This window comes from Tachypleus tridentatus, chromosome 9, assembly GCF_004210375.1.
Source record: "Tachypleus tridentatus isolate NWPU-2018 chromosome 9, ASM421037v1, whole genome shotgun sequence".
Taxonomy (NCBI): Eukaryota; Metazoa; Arthropoda; class Merostomata; order Xiphosura; family Limulidae; genus Tachypleus; species Tachypleus tridentatus.
The window spans coordinates 110,005,108-110,026,196 of record NC_134833.1 but is presented as its reverse complement, the minus strand read 5'-3'; the positions used below and the strand labels follow the sequence as shown (position 1 = coordinate 110,026,196).

The following is a 21,089-nucleotide window of genomic DNA, read 5'->3' as shown; positions in this document are numbered from 1 at the left end:
CAAGGCTTTCACCAAAATCACCCTCTGCCCATATCTGTTGCGAATACGATTATACTAATATTACCTTTTATAATTTAACCCCAGAGCTCTTAAATGATTGCATTAGCTCTGTTTATTTTAAATAAATAATTGAGCATCAGTCATAAAAGCTGTTTTAAAAACTAATTAATAAGAATTCGATTAACATAATACAATTAATAGTTTTGAAAATTTGGTCGCTTGCCAAGAGCTAAGTTGAAGATTGAGACAGTTAAGACCACGTGGCCAGCCTCAATGTACTTGAGGCTATTGAAGTTCCAGTTGAAATTGGACAACCGAACATATTTTTATTTGAAGGTAGCCTTTTGGAATACTAATGCAAGGAGTAAACGCAGCGAACCGTGTCAGTTGTTCAAGATATGGTGTGTATCCAATCTGTAACAGGGAAATCAGTAGTGCTTGACCAATGGTTAGTTTATCCTTCCGAACCGGAAAAAAAGTATTTTACAGGTAAGTTACTTTTAATCCACATAATAGAAAGTCTACTGAGTAATAATAGTATATCACATATCTACTTAACCGCAGTCCAAAGGTCCAATAATATGTAAGATGCTATTAATCTCCGTGGTAGACAGTTCATTGAGTGAGGTTATCAAGGTTACATGTACATGTCTAACTTGGTGCTGTCACCTTCAGTAATAGAAACTTAATGATCATATTGAAACTCTCCGTGACAACAGATGAATGTTCAATAAAATACATTGATTTTTTTCTAATAGATGAGATTCTGAACAACTTTTAACTGCTCAAAATATTAAAGTTAAACGACATGTCATTTCTAGCAGCTGTTTACTGATCAAAATAAAATGTGTTGTGAACAACCAACTCACGATACTTGTGAACAAAATTACTTGTATTAAGCAAGTTTGTTTGTTTTTCAATTTCGCACAAAGTTACACGAGGGCTATCTGCGCTAGCCGTCCCTAATTTAGCAGTGTAAGGCTAGAGGGAGGGAAGTTAGTCATCACCACCCACCGCCAACTCTTGGGCTACTCTTTTACCAACGAACAGTGGGACTGGCCGTCACGTTAAAACAAACTCCCGGGGCTGAAAGGGGCGAGGATGTTTGGTATGACGAGTATTCGACCCCGCGACCCTCAGATTAAGAGTCGAGCGCCTTAACCACCCAGCCATGCCGAGCTCGTATTAAACCCGAAGAAATGGGTTTGAATTGAGCGTTTTATAATGACTGTTTTCGTAAACAAGGCATGATGTTTGTACCAATTACTATATCGGATAGAAGTAAGATGTGATGCATGCTAACGCATAACGAATTATGACTATAATTATTGCCTACTGATCAGAAGTGATTTATTGTACATGTGGAATGAGGATGTTTGTAAAAATTATCTGATGATCAGTGATCCAGTTTGTCCGCAGCAAACAAATAGATTTCCTTTTTTTTTCTTGCGAACACACCTTATAATTCTGTGGTGTACGGTTCACCCCGTGGTGTGTTTGATGTATTGAAGATATTCAGTAACATGTGTGCCAGAGGGAAAGAAAGACGTAGATGTAATCTTGTTACTAAACACTGTTAACTTTAGTTTAGAATTATTTTAAGACATCATCTCCCATCACTTTCATCATCTTCAATATTGACTTATATTCATTTTCTTTCCAACATAATGTTCAACACATATAAGCTCGTTATGATGAATTTGTGTGTCAAATGTAAAGATGGTTACACTATGATACAGTAAGGGTAACTAAAAACACATGCATCTTTTATTTTTTGTTTTTCTAAAACCGAGATGATGATGATGCAAATCTTAAGTGAATATTGGAGATGGTCGAAATTTAAAATGAACAATAAATTCTTATTTCAAAATTAATTTTTTCCTTTGATGATTCAATGTTTGTGAAATATTTAGTTGCCCCGAACGCATAAGTGGAAATTTCCAAAATGAGTTGACATTGAGAAACAAATAAATAACACTAGAGCAACATATAGAAACGTAAAACTGCTCTGAAATTCTACTCAAATTATTTTCCGAATGTCCAGAGCTGTACTGTCTCTCATCGCTCTGTTAGATGTCTCATATTCTATTTATCTAGCTCAAACCACCGTCTTTTCTCACAATTAACTTATAAAACGAGCCTTGAACTCAAAACGATAATTCCCTGGAGAAACGACCTGCTGTTGTAATTTGTCAACTTGCCCAGTAGATGGCCTTGTTGTCAGTAATAAAGTGTTTTCTCGGGCAGTTGTAGATTCAGTCTCCCTGGATAAAGATGTTTTTTCTAATGCTATCTCTACTAACAAACGCCCCACAATTACCTCGACGGTCGACGTTAGCTTTTACTACTTCTTTAGCTTGTCATCAAATATTTGTGAAACTGACTGATTCAAGTTCAGATCTAATGTTATTAAAAGAAATGTAAAAAAATAAGAGCCTAAAATGTTTGCATCAGCAACATCTCATCAGTGGTACTGACTAACTGCCTTCCCTCTACGCCAGGAATTCCTGAACATTTTTTCAATACCAACCTTATTTCACATATCCAGAATCTGCGTGAAAACGTATCTCAACCAGCTCATTTAGCTTTGTTTGCTACATGTTGTTGTTTTTTTAATTCTAATATACTAGGAGCGCCTGTTGGAATGAAAGGTTAGGGAAATCTGCTCTAGTCTGTCAGTTGAAAATCAGTGAAGGTAACGCTAATAGTTCTCGAGTAATTTTGCACCAAATCTAAACGAAGCAAACAAACAATCACTGGCACCCAGCGTTCCTGGGTGTAAACACCTATGTTTTGAAGATACGAAAGTGGTTCTTTATTCATAAAATTGATAATAGTTGTTTATGTTTTCCTATGCACTACAAAAGGCGACACCCAACAAAACGAGCAAACAATACGATATTTGTAAATAATTTTGATGACTGAGTTTTAATACAATATGTATTGTGTTCGATTGACAGCCAATTTAAATCAATAGACAAGGAAAAAAAATGTTTTTCATATATATTCTTCGTTAGGATTCTGTTCATGCTTTGCCAAAGGATTTTCAGGTTGAACATTCACCTCTTCCTACTTCTCAGGAATCGTTATTTTGTTTGCACTGATTCCTAGACAATAACTCGCATTACCTTGTTGCACCACTTACAGTGTGTTAAATTTTCTCCATTGTTTGCAATTTTAGTGTCCAATTTATTGGGTAATATTAACTCGTGTATTTTCGCCAGGCACAGTTGTGCATAATCGCACTATTAGTCCATGTTCACAACATTTAGCTCTCACACACACACGTATATACTTCTATTTTCACACACAAAACTATTTTTAAAATATAGCTATGTTTGTGTCTATAATTCTATTAGTCTAGTACTGTGTGGCTTGTATGTTTTTATTTATTATGTTTATAGGGCAGAGGTACTTAAGGCTTGGTTCTTAATGTGTTATGTAACTATTAAATTCCTTCTCCCATTGACACAGCAGTTTGTCTGCAGACTTATAACACTAGAAACCGGCTTTCGATACACGTAGTTGACAGAGCACACGCGGCCCAATGTTTATGTAGCTTTTCCTTAGCTACAAATAAAACAATACTCTCTGGTTTTCTCGTTAGTTCATTCGTATTAATATTTTTCTTATAGTAATGAAGTTGATGCGAGTTATCAAGAAACCTGTCTAACAATGTTGGCATATTTGAGTAGTTGTGTAGAAATACTGGGTTAAATATAGTTTTGTATTTGCTGTAGATTGTTGACGTGTGTTTTTGATACATTTATCCATGTTATGCAAGCATATACAATGACTGGTCTTTTATATATTCTCTAAATTTTAATATGTTTTCCGGTGAAGCTATTTGGTTGCTTCCAATCAGAGCCCTAAGATAAGTCGCTTTTTCTTCCAAATTCTGGTTTTTATTAATATGTGGTGTCCAATTTAATTTTGAATCAGGTTTAATCCTTAGGATATTTTGCTGATGTTAGTACGTCTAAGAGAACTCCGTCTAAATATAACTATAGCGTTAACTGTTTGTTTCGTACGATTTTGTAAATATGACTTGTGTTTTCTGCGCATTAATTTTAATTTTAACACTTATTGCAATACGATTCTGTCATTTAGTTGTTGTTGTGTTTGGTGTACTCTTCCAGACTGCAATATATCTGCGAACTGTGAGCAATATGTGTGGTTTAGGTCTGTGAGAGGTATGTCGCTGACATATACGATGAACAGTACTCTTCCTTGAGGGACAGCCTTCTCCGATGTGTATCACTCGGAGTAGGTGCTCTCAGCCTTCACTCTGATGCTCCTATTTTCTAGAAAATTAAAAACCCAGCGTTTCTACTGGTAGACCCAGTTTGGGCAATTTGTATCTGAATGAATTGTACCATATTTATCGAATGCTTCTTCAACATCTGCTCCCCAGTGGCACAGCGGTATGTCTACGGACTCACACTGCTAGAAACCAGGTTTTGATGCCTGTGGTGGGTAGAGCACAGATAGCCCATTGTGTAGCTTTACGACTAATTTCGATTAACAAACTTCAAAATCTACGAAACATTTGAATCTGTACTGTCTTTTTATTAAAGCTGTTTATTATTTATTTCGTTAATCTTACTACATGGTCTGTTGTTTGTGTTGCTTTACACTAGTCATTTTGTATTTCCGGAAGTATTGATTTAGTTTCAAAATAATTTGTAAATCTGTTACTTATAATTTTTTAAAATAGTTTTCTTAGATTGCAAAGCTACATTAAGGATACCTACGTTAACCGTCAATACCAAACAACAACATCCCAAACTCTTAGGCTACTCTTTTACCAATGAATAGTGTGGTTGACCGTCACAAGTAACGTCCACATAGTTGAAAAGGCAAGCATATTAGGTAGGATGGGTATTCAAACCCACGACCCGTAGAATTGCAAGGTGAGCGCACTACCCACAAAGCACATCACGTCCGAAACGGTATTCAAATACTGTTAGAAATACTTATTTCAAATTGACACTTTCAAGTCCAAAATTATGCTTCACCCACAATTCAATACATGTTACAAAACTTGATTTATTTTTTACCACCACATCAATAAGCGATGCGCTACAACTGGTTTACATTCTAGTTTTATTGGTGTGTGTTATTTTTTCTACTGAAGGGTGGGTATAGCCTAAACGTTATCGTGTCGGTATATGAATCCGAGAGTTCATGGTTTACGTCCCGTTGCTAAATAAACAGCCTTTTCAGTTTTTCTATGTGGTTTTGTTATAAGATAACGCTCAATTCTAATATTTGTAATTAGAATAGCCCAAGAGCTGGGTATGGGTGTTTATTAATGCCTCCTGTACTTTCTGCCAGCGAAAAACTGTGAACAGCACTTGTGTAGTTTTGTTCAAATATTCGAAACAAACAAATCATAGAAAGACGCCTATTTCTTGTTAAACAAACGTAAATCTGTGCAGAGTATGGCCAAGAAAACATAAATAATTAACAAATAAATATTCGTCTTTGGTAAATGTGAAAAGGAAAGTATGGTTTATTTAACTTCCAGCAGTGGATATACTCTACTTGATAGTGTGGTTAGTATTTACTGGGTTAAACGTATTCCAGTGGTTAGTATAAATAGCAATCTATAATTATACGTCCTGTCATTGGGAAAAAAAATTGCTCTGCACTTCGTGGCAGTGAGTGCGTAATAAGACAAGTCAAATATAACTTTTTCGTCAAATACGAGTGGCCGAAAAGTTGGTGTTGAGTGTTTTTTTACCAGCTGCTTTACCACTAACTACATAAATGGCTACCTGCCTTCTGTCCACCATAGAGAACTGAACCCTAAATTTTAGCATTATAAATCCATAAACTTACCCTGACCCAATATGGAAGTGTTTTTTGTTGTTTTTTTGTGTGTATAGGTTTACGAGAATTTCTGAAATAATTAACCAACTGTACATAGTCAGTTTTGAACCATTGAATTCTAAATTTTAACATTGTAAGTTCATAATCTTACCCTTGCCCAATGTGTAATTGATTTTTAGTAGATAATTTCTGAAAAACAAAACCAGCTCTACACCGTTAGTTTTTCAAGGTGTGCTGTTGTAAAATAGACAAGCTCAAAAACTATATAAAAACTACGTCAACTAATGATGCAATACAAACGTTTTATTTTCCTTCTTGAAGCTGTCTCAAATCTACAATATTTATAATGCATTACAGTCCAATGGCAGTAAGTGCATTTTGTTTCTGAATTGAATAAATTACACTTTTTCATCACACGCTGTAACAACTTAACCCGTATTCAGGAAAACACATCTGGTGTTAATGATGTTACATTGTAGTATATGAGAAATAAGAATTTGTGTGCATACACAATACTTAATGAACTTATGCATCAAAAAATGATAATAAGCCAGGCAAAGCTGTACAGTTATAGAAAAGAATGTTCTGCATTTCTTGCATGCGTTTGACAAATAGGGAGGAAACTGACCCACTTTACCTACAGCAAGTGATGCCTCTACTTAGGCTGGCTGTACATTTGGAGCTAAGGACTTTACTGCCACGTACACCACATTACCTAATAAACTAAGTATTGAGGTCCATAACTGGATCTAATGTATAATTGGTGCAGAATATAACGCCACATTTAAGCTAACTTTAACACTGTTATCTTATATACAGTCGTATCAAGGATCAATTATACAGAACCAAACCATGCTTTATTATTGATTTTGTAACTGTCATCCAGGACACTTTAAGGTGCAGCCTTCACACCAGGTTTGTAAATACATAACATGATTGTAAAAGTGATTTTACTTCGTTACATCTGTCGGTTATGATGTAGTAGTATGGTAGTTGCAGATATAACAACAGACTTCCGAATACATAGCATGACTGTCAGAGTGGTTTCAGCTGTGCTGAATGTGCCAAAATATCTTGTTAAGATATAATAGTGTTGTAATTTCAGAGACAACAACATACTTCTGAATACATAACATGACCGTCACAGTGGTTTCAGCTGTGCTGAATCTGTTAAAAATATAATGTTATGCCGTAGCTGTTATTTTTTAAAAGTAGAAATGACATTTTGTATTTCTTCCAAAACTTACCATAAAAATGGTTATAATGATACTTTTATAAGATGTATTTCAGATACACGGCAACCATAATGATGCGGTCAGATACAGATGGAAACTTCTTCCAACGCTTTTCTCTTTTATTTTGCGGCAAATTCGAACCATTGACCTTCAGATTATGAGTGGAGTGCTCTAACAATCTAGCCATGCTGATTCTATATACGTGTGTGTACTCATTAAATGCACACAAAAGAAACAAAATCAGCACATTCATATTTTATAACTGCAACAGCTGTCTTCGTGATACCAACTTATATGAGGAACTGATGGAGTTATAAAATATGAATGTGCTGATTTTGTTTCTTTTGCGTGCATTTAATGCGTACACACACGTATATAGAATCAGCATGGCTAGGTTGTTAGAGCACTCTACTCATAATCTGAAGGTCAATGGTTCGAATTTCTATTACCACAAACATGTTTGTCCTTTCAGCCATGAGGGCGTCATAATATGACGGTAAATCCCACTATTCGGTGGTAAAAGAGAACCACAAGATTTGGCGGTGGGTGGTGATGAATAGCTGCCTTCTTTTTAGTCTTACACTGATAAATCAGGGTCGGCTAGCAAAGTTCAGAAAAAACAAACAAACGTATATATATATATATATCATTGTCTAAAGTTACATATTTTTTATTTCTCCCACTGAATCAACGATAACTTGAAGAACTTAAAAGACTAAAATCTCCGATTCGACTTACTTGATGAACAGAACACAGATGGCCTACTGTATGTATCTTTTCACTAAAATACATTTCTTTTACCAATTTTATTTCCTATTTTTTACTGAAAATTTCGACCTCTAAATGGTTTAGTACTCAGTTAAATTTACTTAACTTCCAGCATTTTAATTAGATTGTTTATACAACAACCAAATGTTATAATCATTAATTTCGCGATTCTAAATCTACAAAAATATCTTAAACGAAGCTTTTAAAAACTGATTAGGCTAAACGTAGAACATATCAATAATGGGCTTGTTTTTTTTTCTTCTTAGTTTTCCTTCTGGAAGAAGGAGAAGTGATTTATTAATTATTTCAGCTATTTACAGGCTGCCTAATGATCGCATTGCGTGGTATTTTGATCATTTTAGTTTGAATCAACGGTACGACGAGACACAATATTTAGTCTTAATATATTTCTCTTCACTGTAATACGTAAACAATAATAAAAAACAGTAACTGTTAGTCGCGTTTTATTCTCCCGAACGTTGTTACGAGATTGTACAATTAGCATTTACTTTACGATTTGACTAGTCTGAATTTCCGATAGAATCCTAGAGTTCTCTTGTTTTTAACATTTAGTCGTTCCTCAAATCTCCTTTATACAATCTTTTTGTGGTTAAAGAGCTGGGTGGTCTAACCCTGACTGGTCCAGCCTTAAATGTATATCGCTGATGGATTGGCTAGCCATACGAGGGTTTTCTCATGTTCTTAAGTAAGGAATGAGTGACCTGTTACCTAATTAAGCATCAGGAGGGTCCGACATCTTCTTGAACTTTTACTTTTGTAATGTATATGATGCAGCTTGAATAAAAACGCTACAGCTATTATTCATATGTAAATAAACCATTATTTTGCCATTTTTATCAAACACTATAATTAGATACTTTATCATGTTTTCTTTCCAAAAACTCAGTCACATGGGCCTCAAAAGATTCTACTTTATAAAAGTTTCCTGTATCCACAATATAGCTTTTCTAGCGAATTAATTCTGAAACATCAGTACAGTCCTTCATGTAAGTAATTAATGTTTCTTTTCTTTAGTTTGTAATTTCCAGCGTCTTTTGTGTAACTGACAAGTGTCACGGACACTTGTAAGTACATTCAGTATTTGCGTATGTTTAAAGCAAGCACTTGGTTGTGATTGGTTTTGTGAGTAAAGCACAATTTTTTTTTAAAAGTTAATTTCACTATATAATTGTTTATAATATTTAAAATGTTGTGATTATTGTCTATTTTTCCTAGTGGTCAATCATTTTTTACTCTTGTTACGATTAATTAGCATTGGAATTTAGTTTACTATTTGGATTTAGGACTAAATAACGTAAATATCCAATGCTAGCCGAACCTTGTAAATTGTAAATCTTTACAGTCGAAAATACCTTAACAACGATATTTTAATGATTGTACATTTTAAAATTATGCTTGTTTATTACTCTGAAATCGGCAAATGAGCTAACTGCACTGTGTCACTGCAAGGATATCGCCCCGAATATTAGCGTTAGAAATACTCAAATTAATTGTTAAATCTCTTTTGTGTGCGTGTGGATAGGCCATAAGCTTTAGTTTTAGTATAAACTTATTTATGATATTATATCTTCCAGTCAGCTTATTATATACAGAACGTCTTCATTAATTTATCAACTAACTTTTATTTCAAATCTGTACAATTGTCTGACCTTAATCAGAAGCCACTAACAATCGAAATACAAAACAATATCTTATGATACAGCTATACGTATGGCTCGGCAATGGCCAGGTGGGGTAAAGCGTTCAACTCGTAATCCGAGGGTCTCAGGTTCGAGTCCCGGTCTTACCAAACATGCTTGCCCTTTCAGCCATAAGGGCGTTATAAAGTGACGGTCAATCCCACTATTCGTTAGTAAATGAGTAGTCCAAGAGTTGGCGGTGGGTGGTGATGACTAGCTGCCTTCCCTCTAGTCTTACACTGCTAAATTAGGGACGGTTAGCGCAGATAGCCCTCATGTAACTTTGCGCTAAATTCAAAACAGACCAAACCAGCTATACGTCGCGATAAAAATATAGTGATTTATAAAAAATGAAGGTCAAAATAAGTGAAGTGTTTTACTCGTAAAACCCTGTAGATAATTATAATTAGTGTTGTTGTAAAATAAAAGTTTTCGGTGAATATTCCTGCAGATTAAAACATGAAAGTACTGTCTATTATAATTAAACATGGATTAATTTTATACATAAATTAACAGATATCCACACTTTTAACAGGAGATTGGTTTATATACTTTATTAAAGTTAATTAAATAATTCTGTAGATGTTAATTAAGTTCTAAAACAAAGCTGTTTCGGATTACTGTAGTATTACGGAATAATGGTAGTATTTCGTGTGCGTAAAATTTCAATCATATATGGCTTCCCGAACGTGAGTCGCATCACGCACTTCTTGAACGAGGAGACATCTGCACGTGTGATGACAAATGAAATGCGACCGACAAACAACTGCGCTATAACTCTACAGAATTGAAATAGACAGAGACGCTGCTCAAGAAAAAATTGTCTTCTTCGCCTTAGCGGGTTCGTTTTTGTTTTTCTCAGGCCGTCTGATTTCTTACAAAACAGCACAAATAGAAGAGAAACAATAGTGTTTTATATTCGGGCATCTTTTTCATTAATAATCCAAATCTGTTTATGTTGATCTTTGTTCTCGTTTTGTTTAAGAATGTAAAAGTAATTTCTTTGAGGCTTTGTTTCTCCACATGAACAAATAAGTTTAGTTATCATATGCTTCATTCAAGAACAGAGACAAGACAATGAACACGGGTATTGTTTTTTAATTAATTACTTCAATATAAATTATCTATATTTTTTGGACTGTTAATGGAATTCAGTTAGGAGGCTTTGTTATCGCACAATTGTTAGATACGTTGGGTTTTGGGGATTTGTTTCCTAAAGGTTAAGAGAATATCTGATGTAAAGTTACCCAATAATTTCAAGTATTTATGGTTGAAAAAGAGAGAATGGTTGATTGAAAGACGTAAATATTAGTACATTTTGCTGTAACTACGATTAAGCATTGCACAATAATTTTATAGAATGCTATAATTTTATCATATCCTAACGATAAACGTAATAAACTATTATGTCATTATAAATAAAGATATTATTGTTGTTGAAAGCTATTATGTTATTATAAGATATTGTTGTTTAAAGCTACTATGTTACTATTATATATTATTCTGTTTAAAGCTATTGTTTTATTATAATATGCTGTTGTTGTTTAAAGCTATTATGTTATTATGAGATGCAATTGTTATTTAAAGCTATTGTGTTATTATAAGATACTGGCATTGCTTAAAGCTGTTATGTATGTTTTATGATATATGGTGATATTCATAAGGGTAAAATCATTTATAAAATTACTACAACGTAAGTAGCAATCTGTTTAGAGAAGGACATTAAATCCTACAACTTGATTATTGAAGGAACGTAATATAAGAAACATGCTATAAATATGTATCAAGGATAAAAACAAAATTTGTGTTTATGACATAATGAAATATTAATTGATGAACTAACTCTAATTAGTTGTTTCAGACAGCTAGGGTAACACAGTCATTATCATCAGAATTTCTAACTACAGTATTACCGAAATTAGCCGGTTGGGCCAAAGAAAAAAACACGTGGTTTTGTTTTTTACTTTGAATGTGTATAGTAGTACAGTGTGTCTGAAAGAAAACTGATGCAAATGTGTGAGTAAATACACGAATAAACTGATTCAGACCTCCTGATTAAAACTTAAACAGAATAACTATGCTTTATGTTAAATTAGTGTCTTAACAACAGCCGTTACACTCTGTGACAGTGAGATCCCTAATTCCAAGTGGAGAATTGTTTTGTTTCTGAATTTCGCTTATACCTATAAAAGGGCTATCTGCACTAGCCGTCCCTAACTTAGCAGTGTAAGGCTGAAGGGAATGCAGCTAGTCATCATCACCTACCGCCAACTCTTGGAATATTTTTTTTCAACGGATAGTGGAACTGACCTCACTTTTTAACGCTCCCCCCAGTTGAAATGGCGAGCATGTTTGGTTTGACGGGGATTCGAACCCGCGACCCTCAGCTTGCAAGTCGAGCACCTTAACCACCTGGCCATGCTCGGGTCTATCAAAATTTTATGGAGACTTCTTGTTTTTTAAACTCATGACGCAGAGACTGATCTTGACAAGAATGCAGTTGTATCCTGCTGTTATATACTTTACCATGAAAGTAAAGTACACCGCTAATTTCTGTGTGTGTACTTTCTTATAGAAAAGCCATATCGAGCTATTTGCTGAGTCCACCGATGAGAATCGAACTCTTGATTTTAGGGTTGAAACTCTGAAGACACAGCTAATCTATTATTAAATTCTTATTTAATACTCATAAGTTCTTACAATATCCACACAGAACAAACTAATGGATTTTCCAGACATAGCCGCCCCTAAGATCATTATCGTATATCAAAATATGTGAGTCAAAGCTAGTACAATATTTTGCGTGTGCCCAATTTTCTTTACCAAATACAAAAATTAACCTTTCTACCACAGTTTTCTGAAACAGTTTTATAAAATAATTTGTTCATTTACACCATATGTTTAAGGCACATAAGTGATAAATCTAAAATAAAAAGCGTTTACAACTGTACAAAACTCGCCTGACTAAGAAAACAATAGTTTCTTAAAATACAAGTGTGGTGTAATGAGTCCAGCAGTGTACAATCGCTTAAAAAGCATTAGAAATCCGGAAATGTAGTTATACAGTCTGCCCTTAGCAAAACAGAATATAATAATTCATCTCAATACACATAGTTCACTTTTTTTCTCGTTAAAAAGATTCGTTGTTTTCCGAATAAATATTATTTGTTGTTGATATTGAAGTGTTTTCTTTGCTCGTTACGTAGTCTAAAACCATATAACATTGCATAACAAATAACTTACTGGTACGTCTCGGCAGTACCATTCTCCAAACTAAACTAAAACTATTAAATAAATAAATTAGAAATGAATGAATAAACCTCTCACATCCAGACCTCATGATTCACACATCTATCAAGATTTCTCTTTACTGCCTCTACGGCAACCAATGATGAGCCGCCCTGTTAGAAAAATAAAACTGTCTCAGCTAAAGACGACTCGTACCTTTCCAAAATGCATGTGTCCTTTAGTTCTATAAACGTCACTGTTAAGTATGAGGAAAATTACACCAAAACTATTTTTTCCTTTACAATCTTAAACATCTCAAACAGATCCCTTCTAACTCTTCTTTATTTGAGAGAAAACAATTTCAGAGATTTTAACATCTTCTCATATGACAAACCCTCTATCCCATGCGCCATTCTGTTAACCCTCTTCTGAAGTTTTTTCGAGAATTCAATATCCTTCTTAAGGTAAGGATCCCACTAAAAGCCGTTTCCATTTATATCCATTAATAGAAACCGAAACGGATTCTTATTGCTATTATCTGTGATGTTCTCAACTTCAGCAGGATATAACTCACATTTTACACATTAAGCTACCCTCTCTCCCTCTTTTAAGTACTCTAACCCTATTAAATAACCTATAACCCTGTGTTTTAAAGAAATTTCTGTTGTTAAAATAATCTACATTTAATCTTGTTTCAGTTATTACCATTATGTTAAAAGCCTTCATTCTTACCACCACCCCTAAGTCATCTATTTTATTTATTATACTCTAGTATTATAATAGTAATAATTAAGCCTATTTTTACGACTACCTCAATACAAGTTTATTACGTTAAACTTCGCTATACATTTTTTTTCATTTAGTTTATCCTGGTCCTCATAAAGTTAGCAGCCAACAGATACTGATCTTTTAACACCGTTATTTGTTGGCCGTAATTTATTCATATCCATCATTTAGGACTTTTTCTTTTGTTTCGAATACCTCTCGTATGTTCTCTTAATTACCCATAGTTATATTTTTTATTTTGAATCAAGTCTCACAAACCTTTATGCGCATCTTTCAGATATACACTGACTGGGCGAATCATTACTTGGAAAGAGGCCGTTTTAAACGTTACATCCAAGATCTTCAGACTGACGTCACTGATGGTGTTTTGTTAGCTGACGTTATAGAAGCAGTTAGTAAGTATTAAATAACGCAAAATTTTCTTTTCAGCATTCTTGAAATATGTTATATGTTTTATTGCATATCTTGACACCTCAATACAACATTTGTTTATTTTTTGTCGCTATAAAAAAGTGTAAGTTAATATTCAATAGGATATGTAATTGAATGTGGTTATCAGATGAAACGGATAAAGATAATTTCAAAGTTCCAGCATCATATTGCAATTGATTTGTCAGAAATTTACATAGTGCATAGGTCATGCAACAGTTGATGAAGTGTAATATTGTAATGTATTGGCCAATAATTTTTATTAGTTTTCAGTTTGGCCTATACCCTCTGATTGTTATCATAAATGTTCAAAAACATGTTTGTTTCTATTTTAAATTGTTGCTTACTGTCTGCCACCTTCATGTTCTTACATTTCTTCCCCATTTGTTTTTTTTTTTTTCAAAATCATATAATATCACTATTGATCCCTTTCTATAATTATTTTGGTTTTCATCATTTCCAACTTGTATTTAAATTTGTGACATTACTTACTGTTTATGTCTTTTCTCGTCAGTTTTATTGTCTTCTATTTTATCATTCTTATGTTATCTACTTGAATTGAATCTTTGATAAATACTAGCATTGAATCTTTGATAAATGGACCTTTACTTGTTAATTATTGATGAAAACTTAAATACATTTGAAAATTATTATTCCGTAATTTGCATAGAAAAGAAAACGTTCATGAAAAGAACTTTGTGAAAATCTGAAACAAAATACTTTTTTGTACGATGAAAGGAAAATCATGAATATTTTGTTTCTCTCTTACAAGTTTTACTTTTGTTTTAGTTTATTGTGAATTGATTATATACGAAGTTAAGGGTTAAGAAATTAGTATTTTTGTTGTATAACAGCGCGTGTTTATGTATCTACGTAATCTACAACAAGGACAATTCTAAGAAATAATTGAAGCTTACAAGTCCATAAAAACTAGCTGAGCAGTTTATAATTTAGTACAACGATATTCTTAATCCTGATTATTAGGTCTCTGCCTGATGTAATCATTGTAACTACTGCAATTATGCTCACCATAAATGTAATAAAACTAAATTATGATTATTAAAACATTACTTCATTACAAAATTAGTTCGTAGTGACATTGCTCAATTTTTTTCTTATTAATTGGACCCAGAAGAGACATTAAAGTTAATGTGGAAGTCGTTCTTGAGCGGATAAAGCACGCGGTAATAACAATCATTTACTACCAGCAGTCACGTTACCAAAAAGAATAAGAAATTGTACTTGCTACCCGTCCGATTGGCTATTTGTAGTTGACGCGTTTTGTTTATATATACTTTCGCGAGTGTGAATTAATAATTTCTTTGACTGATACCTTTTGAATTTTTAATTTGAAATAACATTAAATAATCTGATAACAAGCAAATAATTAAAAACAAATTAATACAATGAAATGCAAGTGCAAATATTTGACAATTGAAATTGAAAAGCAATTGGAATTTTCATCCTATTATGGGACCTTAAGTACGTGTTCTAGATAATCCAGAAGTAAGATAGGATTTCTAATCTCGGGTTTGATGCTGAAGGAATTTGAAGTACTTTCTTATTCAGAATCATTAGTAAATTTCAAAAGTGATTTCTTACTTGCAGTAATGTGACCAACCCTGTATGTTCCTGATTGTACCAGATGATGGTGCCCTTACATTAAAGTTTGGTCAAAATTAAGTCGCTTTCTGTGATGTATATGACCCACCTAAAATGCAAGGATAGTTATTTATTTGGTCTGTTTTATTGCAGTCTGATAAAATAATTTAATATTTTATTCCCTACAAAATAAGGCAGATGCGTGCACAATCAAATGTTTTATTTTACTTTTCCCAGTTGAGGCTGAATATCGAAATACTGCAACTGGCATAGCAGTTTACGGAATTGGATGAGTAAAATGGAGCATTTTTATTTCTTTCAAACTCTCAATATGCTACTTTTATAAAATTTCATGTGAATACGTCTCTGTCTATTTAGAACATATTTCTTATAATAAAGTTAATTTAGAAAAACATTAACCTTCCAACTTAAGTTTCGTCAGGGTTTTATTTGTTGTTGTTTTTTTCTAGAACGAAGCCAAATTAGGCTCTCTGTTGTATACATCACGGGTAACTGAGCATTGTAAGAGAATTGTAAGTCCATTAACTTACCGCTTTCCTACAAGGTGACATCGGACCAAACATGTTGCCTGTTTAGAGTACACATTTATTGTAGTTGTATTGAGCTCGCTAACTTATTATTTATATATTTATTAAGCAACAAATTTATTTACTTTCAGATATAAATATTAAACTGAATATAGCTTTACAATACTGTCAAATGTAGCAAAATAATCTTGGTGTTTAGCTTGTCCTACAGCTTGATTTTCAGCTGGCAATAGACTTGACAAATCTCGACAGCCATTCTTCCCTGATCTTAATTTCAGTACATGTTTTATAATATCTCTGTATTCATTTCAACACTATACACTAAATGTCTCTGTTTATTACCGACCTTGACCATTCTCATTAATTTCATATATCGTGCATGGATTGATGCTGACAGCTCTATTCGCTTATTTTGAAACATAAACATTCGTACACAAACAACAAAAACACAGAACGTAGTGTCATGGACATTTCACAATTCTCCAGGTTTAGACTTACCCTACCGTTACTCGTTTGACATTATTTAGATACTGTTTTGTTGACAATTATCTATCTATAATTACTTTATTACTTTTTAATCTTTACACAATTACAAAATATACAAGTTTGTGAAATATATCAGAAAAGGCTGTATATGCTGTTTCATGGCATGTTGGAGCACAATACGCCATATAAATCCGTATTTGGTTTAACTATGACTGAAGTTTGTTTTAACGCAGCTGTAAAACTATTGCAGTTTTGACAACTTGTGACATAATTTTGTATTTGGAATTAGTTTTGCGTCTTCACAGTGCATGTGGTTATCTTTGTCTTTTTCTATGTTTCATTGTCAAAATCGTTTACGGTCTCTCTCCAATACACAATATGTACTACATGAATGATGAAAGAGAGTGATTCTTTGAAACGTTTGCCTTTTGTGTCCAAGCCATAGTTTAATTGTAGTATTCAGCTAATTGTATGCATCACTATCTAATATATAGAAATAGTTAGGCGTAAGCCAGGTAGCCATCACTATTATTAAATGTGTTTGCCTGACAGTTTTACAACAGAGCCACGTCAGACTATTTGTTGTATCCAACGAGAAGAATCAAACCCTTGATTCTAGTGTTATAAATCCGTAAAAAGTACCACTTTCTCAGTGGTGGATCTATACTATTAAGTTAACAAGCATTAATACTACAAACATTTATTATCAGTTCCTAATGCAGTTGTGGTCTATAAGTATATTTCTTAATGATATTTAGAATGCAACAGAAAGTGCTCTTTGTATTTGTCGGCACCTACTGCAGAGCGAATTCTCTGAAAGTATATAATTAACTATACATATAAAAAAGAAGATTCATCTGAAAGCAAATAAAATACTATTTTAAACAAGAACGCTTCACATATTTTGACAAAAAATGAAAATAATAGCATCATTTTTAATTGTCATCCCAACATACCAAAACTCCAAAAATAACTCAAAATAAAAGTTAAAATTATATGTAACATTTCTTCTTTACATTACTCATTATTCATACTATTTTTGTAGTATGCTCCAATAATTTTGTACAAATGTGTCACGTGATTAAATAATAAACAATAAGAACTAAAGTGATCCATATTGAATAACTCGAAAGTTTCGTTATTGTGTCAAAACTCAGCAGAGCATCACCTTTTTTGTGTGTGCAAAAAGAGAAAAAGTGGTTCGATACAAATGTAAATATACGACTATTTTTCTAAGTGACCAAGCAGCTCCAATAAGAAACCAATATTCTAAATGTGTACATATTTAAGTCTTAGAAAAACCTGCAAGTATTTTGGCATCAGATGCGAGATTAAAACCCTACCTAGCTCTTGCTTTAAAACGGCCATGTTAAAGACCCGAAGGAATCAGCTATGGAGAAAGGAGTAACAGCTAGAAGCGTATTCCGCCACAATAGCTTTGACCGGTTTTTGACACAAATAACGAGATTTACTATTAGTTTTATACCGCGCTTACAGCTGAAAGTGCGGAATGTGTCCAGCAGCATCACTTCTGGAACCCTGGACTATGTAGCTCATTATGTTAATCACTATGCCACACACTGCCAGTATATTTGTTAACGTTAGTATATCTGTTGCAGTTGCAATGACAACTGATTTCAACCTTTTTCCACTCGTATAAAATATATCTGATTCAAATATATTTAGATAATGTTTTTACATTTTCGTTCATGTAATTATCACTGTCGAAATGTCGTAAACGTGTGAATACTATTACTCAAGTAGAAGGCACATACGCCAACGACTAGAAGCTTCTATCACTTTGGTTCTGTGTATCTGTTTATTTGAGACCTGGCTCAGCCTGATAGTTGTTAGGGCGCTGAATTTGCAGTTTGCGGATCGCGTATTCAAATTCTCTTTAACGAACATGTTCACTATTTTAGCTGTGGAGACGTTACAATGTGACGGTTAATATTCGTTGACTAGCTGACTTCCCTTTAATCTACTACTGCTGAATTAAGGACGGCTAGTTCAGTATCTCTCAAGTAGTTTGTGCGAAATTGAAAAAAACAGACAAACTCTGTTCTTTCTTGCGGAGGGAGAAGCAATCCCATCTAAAAATATGATGCAGGTTATTGTACAATTTGGTTTGAGATGGGAATTTTATATCTTGTATGTATTATTTGAAATGATAGGTGCCTTAATAAGCTTTACTTACGAGACGCCATACCTAGACTCTATTCCTTGATTTAAAAATGCACTATATCGTATATAATGCTGTCCTTTTCGTGTGCGAACGTTTTAGGAAAACAAGTATAAATATAATATTTAACACAAAAGTAGCTCAGTCAGTTATGCTTTATACAGATACGTCTGTGAATAAAGATTCTGATTCACTTGTTCACTTATGTTTCCTTTGCTGTCCGTATTTGAAATAATTGTCTGCAGTACGTTTTTAAAAAACTTTGTACTGCTGATACCTTAAACCATCTGGTGGGTATCAAGACAACTGAATGTCATGTGGCATAAACATTGATTCTGGAATGTTTCTGGTGTAGCTATATAAGAACTGCAAACATATTACATACGAACTCTTAATTATATTATAGAATATAGCTAGTTACATAATACTTACATATCCCCTGTAAACATGGTACTATGCTTGTTTACGGCATGCTCACACACTGTATAAAGCTTGTAAGGTCTTTGTGTAACTAACTACAAGGCGTGCACTCTGTGCAACCAGCCTCAGAATTCTTATTTTAAAAGTAAGAAAATAAGACTTATAAATATACAATTACAGTGCCTGTACTCAGTGTAAATAGACATACGATGATTATTCGCAAAGTAGCATAAGACTCTTAAATTCCGTATATAATTATAACACATGTACTTAATGTAAATAAGCAACATGAGACTAGTATGTTATGTGTAAAGTTACATTGTGTTTATTTACTATAAAGAAAGAACAATGGTGTTCAATGAACAATTCAATAGCTTAGAATTTTGCTGTCGACTTTTTGTACAATAAGTTTTAACATAGGCATAAAAAACGAAAACGTTTCCTTAAAGTAACTTAATAAATGATGACACGAACTAGAAATCACTGCTTTTGACTTTTTCACGTGTGTTAATTAGAATTTCATTATACGCGGGAAATAGTATTTCTTTAGACCAGGATGGTCCAAAATTTTGGAAAAACCAGAATACAGGAAATGTAGATATTAGACGATCTAATTCAATACTATTACTTATTGGAATAGAACTTTCATATTAAAATTGTTTTGTAACGTTAGATTTTAGTGCATAAACGTGTAAGAATTGAGTGCACGAATAGGATAATTTCGTTAATGGTAACGAATGGAGCTGACGGACCAGCAGTTGGACCAGAGTGATTTAGAATGACAGCAAATACGATGAAACAGCAAAATAAAACACTGTGTTATAACTCCTGAAATTTATAACCTACTTTGTATACGTACTCAATGTACCATGAAACTCTGTGTTTATTTGGTCATAAGAACAACTTTATATGAACACAATGGGCTAAACTAAACGACCCAATTAGAGGCATTCTCTAGTAAGGCCTAATATTCCTTATACTGAACTGTTGAATCGAGAGATGACAAACAGTTGACATTTGCCACTTATAATGACTACTTTTAACCGGGTAGTGGCATTAACTGTCACTCTTATACGCACCCATAGTCGAAATTGCGAAGCGTATTTGCAACTTCGAACCCAAGAATCTCAGATACTCCGTCCTGTGCGCTAATTACTAGGGTTTCTCAGTACTCGAAGTGCGATGATTTCTCAGGCTTCTGAGATTTATTTTCCAACAGATATTCTTCCCGACACTTGCCCTTTTTTAATGTAGTTCGATTTACTCTGTGCAGTATCTACAGCATCGTTAAGTAACTGGTAACGCCCCATTTTACTAGTTCAAAATCTCTCGAAAAAGCAGATTAACATATTTGTTATCATCTGACGCAATTACTAGCTTATTTCATTTTAGGCTTAAAACCTGTTACTATTACATAACTAAAATAATAAATATATAAAATAATCATTATTTTCAATCAACTATTGATCATAATCTTCCAGGTTGAACATATTTAAGATTTATTAGTTTCAGATATTCGCGTAAAGCTACACAAGGGTATTTAGGCTAGACGTTTCTACTTTTGAAGAAACAGAGTACGAGGTAAGCTGATAGTGAGCATACTCAACGTCAGTTCTTGGTCTGTTGTAATCGAATAGTGGGATTTGACTGTCATTCTTACGGTGGAAGAGTATTGACTGTATCAGCTTCCCTGTTGGTTAAATAATGTCTGCACAGGTTAGATGAATGTTTGGGGTCATTATCGTCTTGATAGTAGAATCCTTTACTAATAATGCACAAACCATTGGGTATATTACGAGAAATCAGTATCTGATGATACTTAAGCTGGTCTATCATTCCATCTATTTTGCAAATATCACCTGCCGCATCG

General features: G+C 33.5%; 1 protein-coding gene and 1 long non-coding RNA gene across 3 annotated transcripts in view; one reads left to right on the top strand and one right to left on the bottom strand.

Moving 5' to 3' along the window:
* The window catches only part of LOC143226032 (uncharacterized), a 339,996-nt gene that overhangs the window by 78,305 nt on the left and 240,602 nt on the right, over positions 1 to 21,089 (top strand). The window contains exon 2 of the mRNA XM_076456428.1: positions 13,830 to 13,947. Coding sequence (XP_076312543.1) covers positions 13,830 to 13,947 — 118 coding nt within the window. The remainder of the gene's footprint in view (positions 1 to 13,829; positions 13,948 to 21,089) is intronic.
* Positions 1 to 21,089, bottom strand: part of LOC143226033 (uncharacterized) — a 102,010-nt gene that overhangs the window by 44,012 nt on the left and 36,909 nt on the right. The window lies entirely within an intron of this gene.